General features: G+C 45.9%; 1 protein-coding gene across 3 annotated transcripts in view; it reads right to left on the reverse strand.

Annotated features, from left to right (window-relative positions):
- IL1RAP (interleukin 1 receptor accessory protein) overlaps window positions 1–21253 on the reverse strand; it is a 47139-nt gene that overhangs the window by 3051 nt on the left and 22835 nt on the right. For 2 of the 3 annotated variants that reach the window (XM_057384257.1, XM_057384258.1), the window contains exons 3-10: window positions 16921–17206; window positions 15982–16174; window positions 14091–14256; window positions 13054–13125; window positions 11767–11896; window positions 10729–10877; window positions 8291–8440; window positions 7297–7440 (exon numbers count right to left, since the gene is read on the reverse strand). In XM_057384257.1, the coding sequence (XP_057240240.1) occupies window positions 7297–7440; window positions 8291–8440; window positions 10729–10877; window positions 11767–11896; window positions 13054–13125; window positions 14091–14256; window positions 15982–16174; window positions 16921–17206 (1290 nt within the window). Of the gene's footprint in view, window positions 1–2946; window positions 4668–7296; window positions 7441–8290; window positions 8441–10728; window positions 10878–11766; window positions 11897–13053; window positions 13126–14090; window positions 14257–15981; window positions 16175–16920; window positions 17207–21253 lie in introns of those variants that run through there. The other variant, XM_057384259.1, reaches the window with a different exon arrangement.

Genomic DNA, 21253 nt, shown 5'->3' on the forward strand with positions numbered 1-21253 from the left:
TAGACCCCAAATCCATAGATTGTCACAGATATTCATTTTGCCAGTGGTCTGGAAATGCTGGGYTCTCTCTCCACTTACCTGCTGCCAGGCAAACATGGGAAACAGGCAAAAAAACGACTTGTATTAGAAAATATGAAGCTGATTGAACCTAGAAGGTGATGGGCAAAGTAGGCTGAGAGTGAGTTTGATTTCTGTTGTYTGGGCAGATTTCTAAGGTTCTGATTTGATCTCTAAGGCAAAGAGATTATGTTTCCTTCCCATCTTTCTGTCTTGTGATTGCCAAGCAAGCACTCTTCAGATCAGAGATTTTCTGTGTGTCATGTCCACTGCTGTGAGACATTTGAATGCTGTGTGTCAYTGTGTTTCTGCTTGGATGGCCCTGGAAGCTCAGGTGCCCCTGAAGGCACAGCATGAAACAGCCAGGAAAATGTCCCCTTCCAAGGAGGAGCCCCAAATGATCTTGATGCTTGGAGTACACACAATCATCKTTCTTTAACAGCATTTGGCAGACGTAATGGGAAGATGGTACTTATGAGAAATGCACAAGGACTGAAATGCAAAAGTGAAAATGTTTTATTGAAAAGCAAAATAAAATAATACTGACACTTCACAGACCAAATCACATAAAGGCAAAAACATACAGAAAAGGGAAAACTCTGTAACAGCTGTACAACATCAAACAGCAGGGGGAAAGAAGGTATTTTTTCCTATTTGTGCCACACTGTTTTCCCATGAAATAACAATGAGGAACTTTGCATGAGCTGCATATTGATAAATGTTAGGTTAGAGCACAGAAACTCAAATGAATCAACCAATTCAGACAGATGCTGTGACAGAATCCCACARTGGAAACCACATGTGGCATAGAATGAAATGACAGGTGTTTCTGAGGTGCTTGCAGATCTGCTTTACAGTTGGGACTGGGCTTTATCCCTGGCCTGGAAGATCCCAGCAAAGCCTGTGGTAAAGCTCCTGGGCAAGTGGAACCTGCTCCAGCACTTCCACACTGCTCCCTCTGTTCTCCCAGGCCCCTTCCAAACCATCACACCTTTTGCCTTATGCGTGTTCTGCTGATGTCTCTCAGTAAACCTGTTCTGGGGTTGCAATGACACCAAAAGCCACTGCAGTGCTTGCCAGAGAAAGTCCAGGTCTATTAATTATTTGGAAAACTCTGTGAATAAACTCAGCAAAATACAGGAGGGGGATTTAACTTTCTAAAATAATTGGACTTACAAAAACATCAGCAGAAGTTCACTTGGAAACTCAGCCAAAAGTGAGATGTGATGTAGTGAGGTCTGGGATGCCAATTCAATTTATGTGTATTTTGGAGTCRATTTTTTAAAAATCATATGGGAATCTAACAGAGCTCTGCTTTGGCCTCAGGGCCTTCCCTCTGCCTGCAGATCTGGCAGCTGATTACAGAGACGCTTGAAACATGAACAAAAAGGTGAAGCTGGGCAAAATGACACAGTTGCAATGGGTTCACAAAGCTGAGCATGGTTTTGGGTGCCATATCTTATAAATGAAGTTTTCTGGAGTGTGGGAAGCAGCTCTGTCCCTCCACAGACAACCACAGTAGGAAAGCTCATAATAAAGCTTTTAAGCACCTCTGAGCAGGTGAGGAGCTTTACTGTCTCCAGCGAAGCTGGACTGCAATTTTACCTGCTTAAATCAAAGCTCACTTAGGGTGGGGAGGATGAAGAGTATGGTACAAAAGATGCCCTATTTGTTCCACATTTGTTCAGGGTCCTGGTTCCAGCCAGGACAGGGTTAGTTTTTGCAGTAGCCAGGAGGAAGCATGTCCAGGACAGCAAAGTTACTCTATATCACCTCATATTTGCAAGGGGTGGGGAAAAGGGGGTCTCTTTTGGAAAGAAAGGGTCCCTTCTGGGTCAGTGCAATGTGGCAGAGGGAATGGTTGGATATGGTCTATTGCTGGGGGGTTTTCCATGTGAATCGTTCATTTCTTGTACTCTTTGTCAACAGTATTGCCACTATTTGTTATCTCATTGCTAGATGAGATAGATATCTCATTGCTTTAATGTTTCCAGTAAATTATTCTTATCCCAAGCTGGGATCTTTACCTTTTGTGCTTCCAGTTCTCCTCTCTGGCCCTTTGCAGGGGAAAGGAGAAGAGGAAAATATGAGGCACATGGTTTCAGTGGGAGCACTGAATTGTGGAGTACCATTTCTAAACAACATATACAGTACCTAAACAAGGGCATGGGGAGCTCTAGCTCCCTGCAGCCCTGGAATAACATWATTCATCATAAAATGCTAATGGCAAGAGGTTTCCCTGACATCAGGATTCAGCCCCACATTTTTAAGGCTGGGCTTTTTACACCCTCAAACCTCCCAGCTCAGCTGGGTGAATAGTGCACAGATTCCAAATTGTAGTGCTGTTATAGTGCCATTATGAATGCTTATGCTTCACCCACTGGACACCAACAGAGMGAACACACGAGTGAAAGGGGACTCAGGAACAGCCACCATCAATAAAAATAAGCACACGCTTGGTGTGTGTAATACTGAACTCCACAATTAAGTGGGCAGCTCCTTACCCTGGGAGCTACAGAAGACATCCCCAGAGCTTGTAGTTTTATTTGAAACCATTGTGAACCATAGCACCAGTCAATGCCARGACCCTTCTGTGCTTTGGGTCTGTCCTAGGAGGGAAGGGAAACTCCCCGCTCCTCAGCGTGAACTGTGCGATGGGGTTAACTCACCACACCCTCTCCTGCTGAAGCAAGGACAGCTGCACAGTGGGTTTTTCTGTTTCCATTTTGTGCAAATGTTGCAGAAGCTCAGATACATCCTCTGTTCTGCARCTCTGAGCTGGAAACAACATGGGGGGAGTCTTGCTTGATAAAGCCAGGGCTAGTTTAAACCTAAGCCCTGAGTTAGACATGGGGACATTGTTCATAGCCAGGCAGAGAAGACAGTCTTCGTAGAACCATAGAATAATTTGGGTTGGGAAGAACCTTTAAAGGCCAACCCCCTTCAATAAGCAGGGACATATTCAGGTTGCTCACAGCCTTCTCCAACCTGGCCTCGACTATCTCCAGGGATGGGGCATCCACCACCTCTGGGCAACTTGTGCCAGTGTTCTACCATCCTCAGTGTAAAAGATGTCTTCCTTAAATATAGTCTGAATCTACCCTCTTTTTATTTAAAACCATTACCCCTCACCCCATTGCAAAAGGCCCTCCTAAAAAGTCTGTTCCCACTTTTCTTATAATCCCCCCTTTAAGTACTGAAAGGCCACAATAAGGTCTCCCTGGAGCCTTCTCCAGAGAGAACATCCCCAGCTCTCTCAGCCTGTCCTCATAGTCTTACCTAGATGGACAGAACGAGTAGTTTTTAGCAAGTTCAGAGTTTGTAGGGTGTCCTAGTGAGTTGGACATAAATCCAGTGTCATCCCAGAGGCCTTGGAAGCACCTTGCATGATGCTTTGCCACAGCCAATGGCAGAGACAGTAGGCAGGTTCAGTAGTACACTGGGGTTCCTTGTAGTGCTTGTGAAGTCCCTGAGTTTACTCTACAAAGAAACTTTCTCTCAGACATGCTCCATGGCCTGTACTAGTGAGAGATTTCCCTGGATTACAAACAGCTCGGAAGGATCTGCAGTACTTGTGAGACTGCAGAGTCCCAATAACCACCTGTTACTAGATGTGCTACAATACAAATAGCACCCAATAGCATTGTGGGGGGTGGGGTTTAATGCTTTTGTAACAGCCATTTCCCACTGCCAAGCTACCGGCATGCACCTGCTTCAAAGGAAATGTGGGGAGCAAAGATGAGGAGCCTCAAGAATCTGCACTTCCCGCAGTGAATCCCACAAATGATTGGGGCTGCAGACCTGGGACGTTCAGGAAAGGCTCAATACTGGAGTCACCTTGCAAACTGTTCCCCAGCCTCTGCAACAGGGACTGAGGACCAGAAAGGAGTGAAGTCACTTGGGAGAGGAAAAAAAGCTCTGGATGCTGACAAAGGTCCCATAGGAACTGGATCTATGAATACTGGCCATGCTATCACGATGTGCTGGATGCATCCTATCTGGATAGCAAATTTGGACCTTAACTCCAGGGCTTGTGTGGCTGATAACAAGGACATACATTTGCAGAGAGGAGGTGTTTGCATCTTTGGTCTCTCTACTGACAGAGCAATGTCAAAGCTGCAGGGAAAACATGACTATCCTCTGAAATGCTTGGGACATGGTCCTTCATGGAAAAAACCCTGAGTTCCCCCTCACACCCTGGCCTAACTTGTGGATTTTTGGSGTGTGCTTCGGTTTGTTTTCTGATGCTGTCAAACATTTTTCAGGCATATATATCAACCCATCAAGGCTCAAACTCCTGCTAAATTTTTTCACTGGCATTTCCACCTGAAGCTGCTTCCAGAACCTGCCCTTTGGGTACTTGGATTTCTCGCCTTTCCATTTAATGACATTCAAGGCCGCCTTGGCCTGCTTCAGCTCCTTCACTTTGCTCTTCTTGATGGCTTTGTACTGCACTAGAATGACTTTGATGTTGCCCTTGGAGGCCATATTCTCTAGGCCAGCCTTGAGCTCCAGCAGGGCCTGTGTCCCCTGCAAGACGTAGTTGGGGCTCAGGACAACAAGCAGACGTCGGCTTTTCTGGATGAAGCTCAGGGTTTCGTCTGTGACAACTGGGAGAAAGAAACATTGAGGTGGTTAGTGATGCCCAAGAAAATGCGGCTGAGCTGCTGCTGTGACACCAGGTGCCTCTTGAAGGGGACAATAAAATCCCTTGGAGGCCTTCTCTAGACTACACTGGTGCTTCCCAACCCTGCAAATGACTCCAGTCAGACCTCCTACACCGGGGCTGGCTCCCACTAMCCCATACAGTGACATCTTCTACTCCCAGCCCCAGAATTGCCTCTAGATGCATTTCCTCCTCCCTGTAGTGCACAGAGATGACCAAGAGAGCAAAACCTGAAAATCACTGTACTACACATGAGTGACATCACCCAGTGCCATGAAGATGCCTTGTGACCAAGAGGACTGCTGATCTCAGGCTCAGATGTAGCTTTCTTCTGGTGAGAGGAGAAAAAGAGGCTGTCTAGAGCAAAGCAGGGAAATTGCCAGCTGAATAACACATGAACTCAAGGGAAAGACTCACCCTGAAGAGGCTTCAGGAAGCATGAATGTCTATGCTTACCTACTCCTCTGGCAGAATGACTTTGGATACTCCCTTCACTCCTCTTGCCTCAGTTTCCTCACACCAAAGACACAAATAAGTTTCTACACTCTTCCTGAGTGCCTTCATGGGACAATTTTCTTCGGTAATACTACCATCCTGACTCCTGTTACTCATCCATCTGTTCCTGCTGCCATCATCTATGAAAGCAGATTAGAGCATTTTTAGAACTGACTCCGAGGACTTTTAGTGAAGGGTCCAAAAATGACACCCATTGAGCTGGAGACATGTCATGGTAACCGTGGATCTTCTTTAATTTTCTAACATCTGCAGGTAGACAGTCCTTGGCCACCTTCCTGTAATTAATGTGAAAATCTTTTCTAAGTGTGAATCCCGGAGCTTGTACTCTCTGCTGCTGGATCTCCTACACTTCCTCGACAAGGAAACATTCTTGACTGGTCAGAAATTACAATGGAGAGTAAAATAATGCTGACAGACAACTTCATTTAGCTGTCAAGCACGTTTGATTAGTTCCTGTCAGCTAACTCRTGGGATAATCCATCTCCCACTGTTTCCTCACCAAGGACAACATAACTCTCTACCCATGACACAGATGCACACTCTGGAGGCATGTCACCAGCTGCCAAAAGCTATTTCCTGGCCTGCCGTGCTTTCCTGAGAAGGAGATTAGTCAAATCCTGGCTAAGAAGCACCGGGGAAGCCCCAGCAGCATCGCAGACGGCAGAGCAGTGACAAACCACTCCAACAGTGATCTGCAGGGCTGGCGCTGGCTCGAGGCTGGCAGTSACTGAGGGAGGAAGGGATGGGAACGTTTGGGGGTACGGGTGAAGGACAGAGAGCCCAGGAGAGCTGTGCTCGGAGCAAAATTACACCCTCCAAAGCAAGCAGGGCAAGAAGTGGCAGAGGAAACAGGAGGGAGATGGACATCCAATGAGAATGGCTCAGAGCAAACCTGCTCCAAGCCTGACACTGGCATCAAGCAAATTGAGCCTGGAGGGTGCCCTGCCATGTCATTCAGGCTCTCTTCTAGAGGGAAGGGCACTGGGATTGCAGATGTCTCACTGAGACACACATATTCATTTACCCTCAGACTTCAAGGTGCTCCTAAATCCTGGCAACAATCTAGGAGAGAAAGATTACAGATCCCAGACTGATTCTGCTCCCGTATCAGGCATCTGGACTGAGAATCCAGCTGTCTGTCCTGTTCCTACACAAAAGGGACCCCCATGGACATTCTCAGCACAGATTTTGTCACCAGTGGGGTCCTGAACCAAAGCCCAAGAACTCAAAGTGGGACAGTTTGCACTGGCAGAAATTCAGACTTTGAACTTCTAATTCGCATCAGGATCATACAGCCAACTCAGCCTCCAAAACACTGAAAATCAAGTGTGTTGACTACATTTGTGTCCTTGCTGTGGAATCTGTGCTTCTGGAGAGTTTCACAAACTTCTATTCTTGGTGATTCCCTGCATCCCTGCAGCAGACACTATGTCCAGAACCTTGTATGATTGATCTCAAAATAGTGAAAAAAGACTACATCACGAGTCTCACTACCTCCAACAAAGTACTTTTAATTACAGTAGCTTGATTGTATGCCATGTTAGACACAAACTCCCTAATTAATGAAGATGAATGGGATGCACATTATCCTCTCACTGATTCTGGCACCTTCCATTCCTTCCTGAAGCAAACACTCCTGGTTTTCATAAGCATTCACCATTACCCTCTGTGAGCTGATCCAGCGTAACATTTCCGCTGCCTCTTTTCTTCTAGCCTTAACTTTATCCCATTTTTAAGGCAGCTCAGAGGGCTTGCATGAAAGTCAGTTGTCTGGTTCCCCATGCTGCCAGATCAATCACTCCCCGACAGCACTCCTGGAGAGAGCAACTGAAACAACCAACCACCAKCACTTGCCCACAGCAGCCTTTTTGGTGGCATGGAGCATCTGCAACACTGTCGTGTAAGCAAAAACATTAGAAGACACCAAAAGAGTTCATTCACAATGGTGGGGAAAAAAGCAAAAGATAATCTGGATAGGTTTGTTGCAATCAATGATTGATATCTCAAACAATGAAGAGAGGACATGCATGGAGCACAGCCCCCTGTGCAATACTCACTTCCCCCAGGGAGGCTGTCTCTGTCGAAGATACACAGCTTGTACCCAAACTCGTTCTCCAGGACTCCCCGCAGCGTCAGCAGCACGAACTCCTCCTCCTCCGCGTTGCGCGCGTAGGACACGTACACATCATACTCCTTCCCGTCTGCGCAGCGGAGCACAGGGAGACACAAAGGGCACAGGGGACACTGAGACACTGCCCGTGCTGGCCTTGGACATGCAAGAGAAGCAGGCAGGAAGGCTCACTTGGAGCCCAGGCCCTGCAGGTTAAGGCATATAGATTTCCACAGACCAACCCATTCTGTTCAGGGTTCTTCTGTCTTTTGACATCTTTGACTTTGCTCTCGCTGCTGTCTATCCACAGGAGCAGTCCCACCAGACACAGACTTGCACCCTGCCTACACCCTCCGAGAGCTGCCGCGCCCGTGGCAGGTTCACACCCCAAGCTGCAAGGGCTCAAACACCCTCCTCCTCCTCCAGAGGAGGAAATCTCACCTCAGAGTCCCTAGCTATGAGCTCCCAGTAACACAGGGAAGCTGTGGAAGAGCTGAGGATAGAATGGTGATTTCCACATCCATCCTTTTGGATGCCTTCCCACATTTTAAAGTAGATCGCTCTAGATCAGATCATGAATCCTTACACAGAGTCACCAGGGAAACCAGGGACTTACTGAAACCTGGTAACTCATCCTGACAATCTAGATGGGATGACACRAATAGATCAGCAGGGCAAGTGTTCCAGGGAGCTTGCCATGTCCATAGTCCACCCCTGCAGAGAATGCAGAGGACTTCTTTCTCCTTTCTCCTGAACCAAAAGCCYGACTCCTGTTGCTCTACAATGACCCACACAACTGAATGGGGGTAAAGAAGTGGAAGGTCAAAAKGTCATTGTGCTGTGAAGCAGATTAAAAATAGCTTGTAGGAAAATTCTTATATGAAAACAAAGGGCCTGGCCCRTAGCAGGATAAAATAAATGAAAGCTCTTTAACGCCTTACCTAGAATGGTTTCATCTGTTCCAAAATGAGCCCGATAGAAGAGAACCATTTCAAGCCAATACACGTGATAGACGACTATGAGYACCACAACGAGCAGGATGGTCGCCCCCAGGCCACAGGCCAGCTCCACGGTGTACTTGGGTGCTACAACTGAGTACAAAAATAAATAGGGGTCAGGTTTAAAGAACAGGTTGGGCTTTCAGTGAAACAAGATTGTGTCATGCGCAGCCAAACACCACAGAGGAACAGCTAGGAGCCAAGCTGGCGTTTCAGAGTAAGGTGACCAAGCCAAGGCTTTTCTGTCAGGACATGAGATGGTTGGCACCCTGGAGCCCCATTCTGGGTTGTTAGATCTCATTATGCTGGCAGAGCAAGTCCATAGCACAGACTGGACTTCTGTCTCTGAACAAGGCCCCTGGAGCAGCCAGGAGGTGGAAAGACTGCTTGGTGGAAGAAACCTGCACAGTCCAAAGCCAGAACATGAACATGACCTTCTCAGCAGTATCAGCAAACTCTTGGGGCAACACAACTGCTCTGACTTCTATGAGAACCAGATAAAGCATCTGCAGCAAAATAAAGGCAATGGTTACCACTCTGCCTCCCTGTCGGACACAGGTCTTGGGCCTTGTCCCAGACTGACTCCCAGAATATAACWAGCCATGGCTGACTCTTTTCTACTATAAAAGAAGAATCAGAGCTCRTTACAGAAAAGCTGAAATGCTTGCAAACAAACAAGACAATCTGTGGGCATCAAGCCAGAACATCACAGGCCCCCTCCAACTCAGATACTGTCTGTCACACCACTGCTGCTTCTTTGTACTAAGAACAGAAAATTTACAGCTGTATCCCYGGGCAACTCTGTTAATGGCAGTTGACATGCACACTGGCTAACTGCACAATAAAAGAACAACAGGGAGTGGAAACACCACCAAATTCCAACATTTAATAAGTTTCCAATAAAACTGAATCACAAAATTGAAAATGGAGAAATTTATCAACATTCATTAGGTGATGAGCAACAGAAGCACATGAGAAGGAGAGGGAAATCATCCAGAAAAAAAACAAGAAATATATATGACCTAATATAATGAAAGAGTTGGAGCCAACATATAGAGCCTCTTGCTAAAAACTGAAAACTATGTGCTGAGGGGTTAGGTTTGGGCAAGCCTGATGCTCCTATGGGGTGTGCAGTGGGATGGGCTGCAGTGAGCTCAGCTTAACGTTGTTCTGTGAGCAGCAGGTAGGGATGGTTCTTTGATTTCGTTGTGCAACAGAGCAGGAAGGAGGAGTGGTGGGTAACCACATCTGCTCAGAGCAAACCTAGTCAACTAAACAAGAGCAAATGTGGGGAGGAAAAGAGAGGACAGTACAAATTAATCCACTAGAAAACAGCATTTAGGCACTGTTTATATATAGAGAAAGAATCTGAGTATATCAGATTCGCTTCTGCTACATGTACAAATATTATCACCCCAGAAGACATTTATGGAGTAGGAACACACTGGCAGATGGTTTCAGCCTTTCTCAGTTATGTGTTTGGTCTATTGTTTCTTCCTAACAATCCAGAAATGGTTTGTCTCAAAGGAAAAAGACTAAAAAAGGAGGACAAGTACCAAGAAGAAAAAGATCYTCCAGTAAAGACCCCCGTGAGCCTTCCCATGCTTAATAAGGCAGAGTAGAGTGAAGAAGGTGTCTGGCATGAGCTACACGAGGCATGGCATCATTCTTTGTGGGAGAGGGGATGTCTGATTTACAGTAAAAGCAGGTGTTGAAGCTCGAGATGAGGTTGATAAGGAGGCAGAAAAATCCCCCTTAATCAGAAAGCCTCACACAGCTTTTATTACTGAGAGTTGGGTCTGGGAAACACGTACAAAACCTTTGATGAATAAAAGATGTAGGAAAAACCCACACAAAACAGCCGAATCATTCCATACCATCCATGCTGAGGTGGCTGTATCTAGACTGCAGCATGATGACAGCACGGAGTAAAACCACAGAGCATTGTGGTGTGACTGTCTCACTCCCTGAGCGATGCCAGTGGGTGCAGTCTGTCTTCTGGAGGATGCCAACTCATAGCTGTTGTGTCATGCAGAACCCTCACATAATTAASTAAGCTGAAATAATTTCAAGCAGCCTGGCCCCTCAGCCCTGCTTCAGTTGTGGTCCATGGAAGGGATGAGGACAACAGAACAACAGATGTGCCCACTGCTCTCTGTCCCTAGGCTCTTGCCTGTGGAAAGGCCCTTTGTTCCCTGCCTCCAAGAACTGGTGCACTATGGCACGAATAATGCAGCAGTGCCTACAGAACAGACTGTGTTAGGCAAAAAGGCCTGATGGAATTCTTTGCTCCCTTACTGTCTGACAGGGCAAGGCTGAAGGCAGGACCCAGAGCCCCCCTGAGCCCCTCTCCACACACCCCTGCTCTGCAGGCACCGTACCTTTCAGGCGCACCACGGCCTGGCTGCGCTCCTCGCCTTTGGCATTCCTGGCATAGCAAGTGTAATTCCGCTTCAAGTCCTCTGCTGTGGCTTTTGCAACTGTTAGAGTCCTTATGAGAGTTTTGTCTTCAAAATCTCTGGTAATTTCACTGTAAGAGAAAAACTAGAGCATTACACATGTGAAAGTGCAGCAAGTTTTTAGTGACAGGTATTCCTTTCCCTGATTTAACCTCTTTCTTTAAAAAGACCAAAACACATGAAYTGATATTTATAAATCGATATACACTTCAGATTTTAATATAGCTACAGCTATTCCTTTATCTGATTTTCCTTAATATTTATTTTACCACTCATAATTTTCTCTCTGCAGCTGTGCCATATTGCCTTTTGGAGAAAATGGAAGTTCTTGCCTATAAACAACGAGATCTCATGAACTCAAGATTCAGAGCTCACGTCACATTCCCTGTGCAATCCTGGATGAGTCACTTTGTCTCTCTGCCTAAATTGACCATCTGCAAAATTGGGATACAGTATTTCCTTTTGCCTTTCCTTTTTCTACAYTGGTTTGCAAATCAACTGGGGCAGTGACTGCCTTCCACTTGTAATTCAGCATCCAGTAAATGCGACTTTGATCTTCATTTGGGTTCTTTATGTGACAGAATCTCTATTCTTCCTAATCAATACTATGTGCAATATTACATTTTTGTTTTCAGCCTCTTTCTGAAACACTTTTATCCCTTATGCTATTTGGGAACACTCCTCTAAATAGAATTGTCTGCCCCTGTTTTATAAATCCCACAACAGCACCAGCTATTGGCATCACTACCAGGACCTGAACAAATATGAACTGGTTAACAAAGCTCCCTCAAATCCCTCTGTAAGATATGACACTGTCCAGGTCTGGAGGCCTCCTTGTCAGAGTTCCTGGTGCTCATCACAGCATGGTGCAGACACAGGGGCTTCTGATTACCAGGGAGACTTCACACCCCTCTGCAGGACCCAGAGGATTAGATACAAATGAAGGTTCATACGTGTTACCTTTGTGTGACTTTTATCTTGGGGTCYGAGATGTCATCTGTGCTTTTCCCATCTATGGTCCACCACACCTCAGTCCGGGAATCCTTCAGGAAGGTGAAGAAAACCTCACAGGGCAGGATAAGGTCATCACCTGGAAATAAAGGACCATCATCTCCTGGGAAAAAAAAAGGTATTGCAAAGCAGGAACAGCACCAGCCCTACTTTTGTACTGTCCAAAATCTAACCAGCYTGAGCTCTGCCTCCCTTCAGGAGGGAATGAGGCCAACATCCACTTTCTGACATAARCTGTAATAACAGTTTAACATCCCTGGACATGATGATTTGTGACAGACAGACAAATAGAAAAAAATACCCTGCCTTCTCAAATGTGTCACAAATTCCTTGACTGCACCAAAAGACCCACCCAAAGGGAGATGCTCCATGCCAACCACTTCCTTGGATAGCCAGGCAGTGTTAATCAACCCCACTGCACAGGGGACAGATGCCATAAAGTGAAGGATCAAGCTCCACAAAAGCATTTTGCTGTGGAAATATTTCTTTAGAAGTTTGACTTCTGCTCAAGATCAGATTCAGGAGTGTGCMTATCTTGTGATCAGCCTGTAAGTGATTTTATCTTACAGAGGATTATGGATGAAATCTGACCTTCTGAGCCCAAAGAGCTGTTCTTTAAGTGAAGACTCTCGTGCTAATCATCATCATTGGCACCACGTTTATTATAGCAATGTAATGGGACACAATCCATTTGATATAGGGAATTACTCCAAAGAGCTATTAGGCAAAACTGATTGTGTGGGGGAAGGGGTGAGGGAAAGGGTGTGGTACCCCATTACCCAATGCTGTGAGGTCAGCAGAAGGAGAGTTGTCATTAGTTAGGAAGTCATCAGCCAAAAAAAGGGAGAGATGAGCAAGAATTGGCCAGAAGGCTGAAGCCACTCTAGSGATGAATGAGGGAGGGTGGGAGCAAACCACAGTCAGAGCTGAGATTAGGTCCTATGGGAATTCTCCTAAGCAGCTGAGTGTCCCCATTTCATCTGCTTGTGCAGCTGCAGTTCTACGTCTCCATGTCTGAATATCTGTCTTTATTTGTGCTTGCAAAAAAATCAACTTTTAAAGCTGTGCTCTCCTATCCTGGCACTGAGAACTGGCATCCCACACTGGGCACCAGGCAACTCATGACAGCTTGTGTGCTCTGCGAGGGAAAGCTCCAGGGATGCAGTGGAAGGGGAGAGTTTTGTGCCTGGCTGGGTTTCCCCATCCCACAAGCAGGCTGTGAGTGCTGGACTTTACCTGCTTCCAGTTCATACACAACTTTCTCATTTGGAGAGGTGAACTGTGGTGGCAAGGCCTTGTTTGGAGATCCTGCAGAAGACAACAGAGAGCCCCCCACGGGGACCCACACTCCATGAAAACCTGGAATCCTTGCACCCTCACTCCCGATGCCGCACTGCACATTTCCCAGGCTAACTTGTGATGCATTCCTGCAGAGCTCCATGCACAGACAAATCTAATCCTAGTCCCCAAATCTAATCCTAGTCCCCAAATCTAATCCCAGTCCCAAACTCAGAGCCAGATCAAGATTTTAAGGCTCCTCCAAAGTTTGGATAAGCTAGTTTGGGCTTCTCACATCAGAAGAGCTCCATACCCCTCTCATCTCCCACAAGGCATAACCTACACCAGTGTATTTTCACTGCTGCTTCTAAAAAACAAAATACAAACATMATTTCCTGTCACAAATATTCATTTCAACTCTTAAAACAGCTGTTTCCATGGAACTCTGAACAAATCCTACAGCTCACTAGGCTTCTAAACTCCACATTTCCTGGCAGGTAGGCTGAGCCTTTGTGTCTGGGACAGACGTGTCCCAGCAGTGGGTACCTGGAGCCCTGCCTGGCTGATTAACAATCTCAACCCCAGCACACATGGCTTTGAGGTTCCAAGATCAAGACAGGTTGCTTATAAAGTGACAGTCACACAAATAATGATGAGCAAAGGGCACTGGAGACTGCGAGCAGGAGTGCCAGGGTTATGCATTCACATGCCAGCAGAGGGTACCCCTGGCCRTCTCATGGGCTGAACCTCACCAGCCCGAGCCTGGCCACTCTCTGTGTTTGGGATATTTGACATGGTGCTGGGTGAGATCTCTACTGCAACATGTTCTGGGCAGTCACACAAGTCTGACTCCAGCAAGAAAAAATATGCCGGGTCAGTTGGGAAATGTAGATTGAATACAACCACAAATTGATCCTGCAACAAACTCYTCTAGCTGTTTTTACCACTTCTGCAGTTACCCACATGCATTTTATACATTTCAAAGTCATTCTTACCCACCACCTTCATCTTTATGGTTCTGGTGAGATTATAGGTTCTTCCATGGTCCTTGAATGTCACAATACAAGTGTAATTCCCTTTATATGCACTGCGGACAATGCCAATGACAAGCCTGGGCCCTTGGGGGTATCGCTCATAGAAGCCATCCACCGAGGTGCAGTTCTGCAGTCAGGCAAAAAAACATTTGAGTCTGGGATTCAAAAATGCACATATTGGTTTAAATGGTGCYACAAAGATCTGGTTTTAAACTATTAATATGACTCTTGGGATCATGATGTAGGTCAGACCTAAATACCATGAACTTTGAGCATGCTGGAATACAGAGTGCTATGTTCACCTTGAAAATGAAGTGATGAAACAGATCACCCTAACAGCTTTATCCTAGCTTAAACACACACAGTTTTATAAAGGAGAGATCTCTGATCCAGAAGTACCTTGGCAATCAGAGTGTGCACCTCAGCAGAGTGCAGAATAAAAGTAAAAAGAGACAAGAAGAAAATGATGATGTATTCACAGATGGATACTAAGACTAAAGGACATGTACCCCRCTGATGTCCATCTTTCAGGACTAATCAAGCTCTCCTGGCTGACTTCAGTTGAGGATGAGGCTCCAGAATTTGAAAATAGCAAATGAGAATCTGTAGTACATAATCTTTAATAACTCCTTTCTTTCTGTCAGGCGAGGCAGGAAAACTGCCAAAATACTGAGCTGGAGATCCCTTTTCAGAAAGAAGTTATGCAGATAACATCTTGATCATCATAAAACCCAAAGATGTGCACATTTTCTAAGAGATTATTTTTGAATGGTACATTTCCAAATCAGATACATCCTAATGGGGTAGTTTAACACAGGGGTCATATACCATTTTTAATGATTTTTATTAGGCATGGGATGACTTGCTGCCTGAAAAATTACTTCCAAGGGGCTTTTTGTTTCATTCTGCTAATTGATTGTCGAGATGTGAATTTCAATGAAYGATACAAGTAAAGCATTTAAACTACTGGATTGAAACACCTCCTCTTGATACAAGAGGAGGTTTTTCCTGATGGGTTTCAGAGGTGGGATTTTTCTTTAGGGCCTTCTTTATTTTATTTTTTAAATCAGCAGATACATTTGTTGACAACTTCTTTTATTATTAAATTTACTTCTACAAAATCTTCTAWCTAGAAATACAAAAGCACTTTATAGAAAGTTATTAAAGAATTTATTCCCATAACTCTCTGACTTTACATCYCCTGAAACTTCTTATTCTCTACTGACTAAAGGCATCCACCTAGAGASAGAGTGAGATCAAATTTAATAAAATTGAGCAGTAATTCTGTAGGCAAGAGCCTGAGGATGGCTGGAGACAGTCTAATCATCAGAAAAGTATGGAGGGTGGGGTAGAGATGTCTCAGCCTTCAGAACAGGGGGTTGCTGAATTGTGTTGAACAGGGCACCCATTGTCCTTGCAGAGCCTGATGTACAACTTCACKTCCTGACCTCAGAGGATTTTGGAGGGGATGCAATTTTCATTAACAGGTGGAGTTTTTTTTACAGAAGAGGGAATATGAATGACAATTTCCTTTACAGGGAAGTGAGACGCTCACACAGCATCAGGGACACTGCCCATAACTGAACTGAGACACCTAATTCCCTTCTAGGAGTATTTTCCACTTGTGCACGCTGGTCAAAAAAGTTTTAATGTTAGCTCTCAATTCCCTTCCAAGAGCAGTTTTACCCTTGAGCTCAATGGAAGCAGAGCKCTTACAATTAGTAAAGCTTCATTAACAACATTGTCACTGGGGAACCTCTGAAATGCAGCCCCACAGCTGTCGTGTCAACCACTGCTTTTTCACACACAGTCACCACTGCATCCCCCTGCTGCCCAAGCCAGTCCTTCTTACCAGGTACCACTTGACAGTCGGTGTCACACTGGCAGGGTAAAACCCATCAATATCTGGACACGTGATCTTCTGGTTGGGGTGCTCCAAGTAGAACATCTCCTCAGTGGGTTTTATGGAATGGCTCACACACGAGTGCTGGTCTTTTGGAACAACCTCCAAGGGAAAGGCAACTTTGCTGCAGTAGGTTGTGTTTCTATGGGTGGATGAGAATAAGGCTGATTAGTTGAAACTTGTTTACTTCTACAGCAGTGGAAATGAAATAAAAATTATATCTGCAGTAACGAGCATCACAGCGCTGATGAGGTATGTACGGCCTTAGTTGACTCATTTAAAAATGGGAAAGAAAACTCCACCAGAGGTGGCCACACGAGTTCAGAAAAGCCTATAAAGATGACTAACAAGCAACATCCACTCCCCTGCTGCTAAAGCAGATCATAAGGTCAAAGACACAGACAAAAGACAATGCGAGGAAGATCAAAAAGATCTCTTGTGCATAGCAGATGCTATGCTCATTTTGCACCACACTTAGAGACACTTTTCATTTCCTAGAAGTCTAAATCTCATGAATCTTTGCCAAATTAGCGTGCAGTCAAAACATTACCCCTGCATCTGAAGCTATTTTTACTCTAGACATGCAGATCACTTCTTAATGGTGAGCGCCTGTGGATTTTGCCATGGGCTCAGCAATAATATTTTCACGGACACTTGCAGCAAGGAGAGGCAYGCTCATTAACGTCTGCAAGGCTCCCAGCATTATTGCCATGTAAATTGGCTCAGCACTGAGCRCTCCTATAATTGTAACATTCTTTTCCCATTAATGCTTATGCAAATGGCCATCTCCCTAAAGGAATATCTGGCGCTAACAGCAACATTCCCCCACTTCCACAAAAGTCCTTTGATTGCACTGAAGAGGCACAGAAGCTGCACCACACAACCTACCTGAGCATGCAAGTGTAATTCCCAGTGTCATTGAGAAGAGCAGGCCAGAACCAGAGGGTGTCTTTGTCCTTACTGATGTGATTGTCTGGGAGACGATAATTAATGGGYTCCTCCAGATCCCGGTCCTGCGCAATCCTGTACCAGATCAGGGTTAAGCCAGCAGAGTGGGCTGTGCTGTAGTTGTACTTCAAGAAGGTCTCAAAAAGTGGGCATTTGATCTTGGCAGGTTCCCCATCATAAATCTGGATCTGCTTCATGGTGTCCACACCCCAATCATCGCAGCGTTCTGCAGCCAGGAAGAATAAGGTGCCTTAGTTTGCAAATGTCTGCAGGAGAAAAACACTTCTGCCCGTGCTCCCCACAGCCCTTAGTCCTGTCCCCATCAAAATCAGAGGCAAAACCACAGCGTTTTCAATGAAAGCAAGCTGGGCTTTTATAAAACAGAGCAAGAACATTGTGTTCATTTCTAGAGAACCTGGAAACTTCTGTTTTCATTTGTACACCTCCTACATTTCTGCCAAGCTATTTATCTTTCATCAGGACAATAGAATAGGATATTCCTGCATAAAAGTAGGCTTCCTAGAGAGCTCCAAGAAAATTTACCACAATAATCTTATGTGGGAAGATAAAATTCGGATGAAAATGCAAGAGGTGTGTGTGCATCCATACACAATGATAGGGAAAATGGAAAGAGATGTGCTGAAATAGGAGAAATAGAAAACAAAAAAAAAAAACAAAAACCACAAGCATCAACCCTCCCTCAGAGCTGTGGGTCACTGCCCCTGCCAGAAGAAGCTGGACTGTGTGTTCCAGAAGTCAAGACTGTCTTTCTTGTGATGGATTCATGTGACACCTGTGCCCACTAGGATGACATAATGAATACAAGCACTAATAAGTGACACAGAGAGACTATTGACAGTGAAGTTTAAGAACAGAGGCTGACGGACAGAAGGGACACTATGCAGGAGGTAGCAGCAGGTTCTTGTGTTTGCAGGCAGTGCCCAGGTGCAAACCCCAAGCACAGTTCAACAACAGGTTCAGTGTGGCTCACAGCAGATCTGGACTGATGCAGAAACCGACCAGCATGAGAAAAAACTGTACAGAGCCTTTTTCTTTAATGACTTAAAAAATAAGATAAAATATTCTCATAATTAGCAAACAGTTTCATGACAAAAAGCACAGTCCAAAGCCATTTCTATTCCAGGGACTCCACTCCACTCCTCCTACCCACCAGGATGTCCAGGCAGGGGGGGACTCGGTGCAAGCAAAGCCCAGTGCTGGGGTGTCAGCAAACCTGAGAGCAACCTGCACTGTGGGAGCCAAYGGAGACACACGGAGAGGCTGCTGTCACTGCACCTCCTGTCTCCCCACGCTGACRAGGCAGAGCACAGCATGGCACACTTCCCAGTGCCTCTCTTGTAGCTGCTGGGAGGCATTTGCTAGGGCAGCCTGACGTCTGAGAGCCCAAAATGAGTCAAACAGGAGAGGGGTGTGCTGCCTGCAGCGGTCCTTGGGAGCARTGTCTCAGCACATCACAGGCTCACCAGAGACGACACTGCAAAGCCTCTCCCATTTGCAGATATTAGAAGGACTCAGACTGAGAGGAGAAACAGAATACAATATGTTCTTTGCACCCAATTCTGAATTGTTCTGAACTGACTTCACAGGCCCAAAGCAGGATTTCTGGCATTTATTCTTTCCTAAATAGACAGTGGGATGTAGCTTGCCCCCAAATTCATACTTAACTTTTTAAAAAAAGCAGAGATAAACCTTTGAGAAGACAAGCCTGCTGCACTTAAATACAGTCATTCTAACTCCTGTGGCTCAGCAATGGTTAGTCATGGGCAGGAGGAATCTGGGCCAGTAAGAATAGAAATGTTTTCTGGCGGGTTTACACATAAATGTAAATGCAAGCTGCACTGCTCCTCCTGCAGTATGCCAAACACCCATATGACAGAGTGTTACTTCTGGAGGAAGAGAAGGAATTAGGCTAGGAAGAAGCAGTGAAGTTACCCAGATCACAAGTATTTGCGCAAAGAAACCCCAAACCCAAATGGCTGGAGAGTGCTCGTCATCTAAAAACATACAGATCTTTCAAAACTGCACAGCATCACACACYATGGCCACTACCAGCCAGTGCCACRGCTCATTTTGAAAGCCCAAACCACTGTTGGAAGCCTTGCACCATGGGAAGGGGCATAGTAACCAGCCACCACCATGATCAAGGGCAACTGGAACCAGCTCACTGCTCTATGCTGGTGGGGCCATGGATAAGGCATGGTCAAGTGTCCTCAGAGTGGGAATGAGACAAACGAGCCTGCAGAGACTGCCTGCTAAGTGCATGATAAAGCACAGATTGTTACTCATGGAGACAGGGCATTTTTTCTGTACAGAAAGGCTTCCCCTCTGAAAGGAGCAGACCTGGGTTTATAAATCAGGATGGCCGGGTGCTCTTCCCAGCACCTGACTCGTGTCTCCTCTTGGGCTGCATAAAGGCAAATCATCCTTATTACTTCAAATGGCAGGACTGAGGAGAGAGAAAACTATATAAAACATTACAGTACTGAAATTCTTGGAGTCAAGATCAATGTAATTTGCAATCATGAGCAGCTCTTGCATTTTGCAACAGCCCATAAATCAGCACTATAAAACTACTTACCCGTTCAACCTGAATGAGTTATTGAAAATAAATACAACTATTTTATTTTTTTTTCTTCCTACATTTCTCAAAAACAATGCCCAGGCCTTGTCTTCTTGGCTTGGGAAGAGGAGACTGTTATTGTTTTACTGTAAGAGCTGTACCTGGAGATTTTGTCTCAGAGTTGGCCTGACTTCAGGGACACTGTCACAGCAAATAGTGGTGCTAAGGCTCCCCACATGTGCCCTGCCCAGGTGCTGCAAGCTCTGAGCTGAACCCCAGACAGAGCACAAAACTGATGGTAAAGAACAGCTACACCCAGAGCACAGGAGCAGCTGGGCAGTGGGAGACCCCAGCCTCAGCCTCAGCAGTGAGTTTCTTCTCTTGAAACGCTTCCTGCACAGCACAAAACAGCTGCTGCAGTTAAGAGCAGCTCCTGATTAAATCAAGTGGGATCAGYATTCATGCTGTGACTCCAGAGGTTTGCCAGCAAACGGAAACTAGTGAGGAGATGGAGCTATAACCAACTCCATGTCTCTTCTATGCTGCAGCAAATGGAGCACTACACACACACCTGAGGGACACAATAAGATTCTCTAAAAATACACCATCCCACAAATGCACCTTCCTAGAGATGCCTCTGCAAAACAATTTTGAACGAAGCCACCTCTTTCTCAGTACCAATCAGGAGCACTGCAGRTGCCTTGACCCCTCTTACTGCTGAATGCTCTGCAATTACTCAGCGAGGCAGCCTATGACCCATAATACCYACCTGGGACAGAGAACACAGGAATAAGGCAAGAAATGGTCCTGCTTGCACAGCCCTGCTTAGGAACAGGGATGAGGATCACACAGCCAGAGGGAAGCTGCATGGCAGAAGGGAACACCCATGTCTAGAACTGGAAGACAAAGTGCAGGCAGGGCAGAAGGGTGAGGATAAGGATGCCCATCTTGATTTCATGTGACTTGAGGGGGCCTGCCTTGCATGCAGATTGGGACTGTGCAGTGGCAGCAGGACATGAAGCCACCAGTGCTCCCCACACCAGCTGCAGCATCAGATGGGGCAGTACATCATAGGATGATTTGGGTTGGAAGAAACCTTAMAAATCMCCCAGTTCCAACAACCCTGCTGTGGGTGCAGGGACATMTCTCTCTAGACCACATTCCTTGAAGGCCCGTCTAACCTGGCCTTAAACACGTCCAGGGACAGGACATCCACAGCTTTTCTGGGTATCCTGTTCCAGTGCCTCACCACCCTTATAGCAAAGAATTTCTTCCTAATGTGAAATCTGAACCTACCCTCCTTCGGCTTAAGATCATTCCCCCTTGTCCATCACAACATACCCCTGTGAWAAGTCCTTCTCCAGCTCTCTCGYAGGCCTTTCTGTACCAGAAGGGCTCTAAGGTGTCCTCAGAGCCWTTCCTTTCTCAGACTGAGCAGCCCCAACTCTCTCAGCCTGTCTTCASAGGAGACGTGCTCCAGCTCTCTGATTATCTTTGTGCCCTCCTTGGCTCACTTCAGCTGATCCTTTGTATGCTGGGGACCCTAGAGCTGAATGCAGCATTGCAGGTGTGGTCTCGCAAGAGCAAAGGGGCAGAATCACCTCCCTCAGCCTCCKGACCACACTTCTTTTGCTGTGACCCAGGACACAGTTGGCTTTTTGGGGCTGCCAAGCCATATTTCAACAGCTCCCT

Source organism: Malurus melanocephalus, unplaced genomic scaffold (assembly GCF_030028575.1).
Source record: "Malurus melanocephalus ecotype Western Australia unplaced genomic scaffold, MMel_1.1 scaffold_694, whole genome shotgun sequence".
NCBI lineage: Eukaryota > Metazoa > Chordata > Aves > Passeriformes > Maluridae > Malurus > Malurus melanocephalus.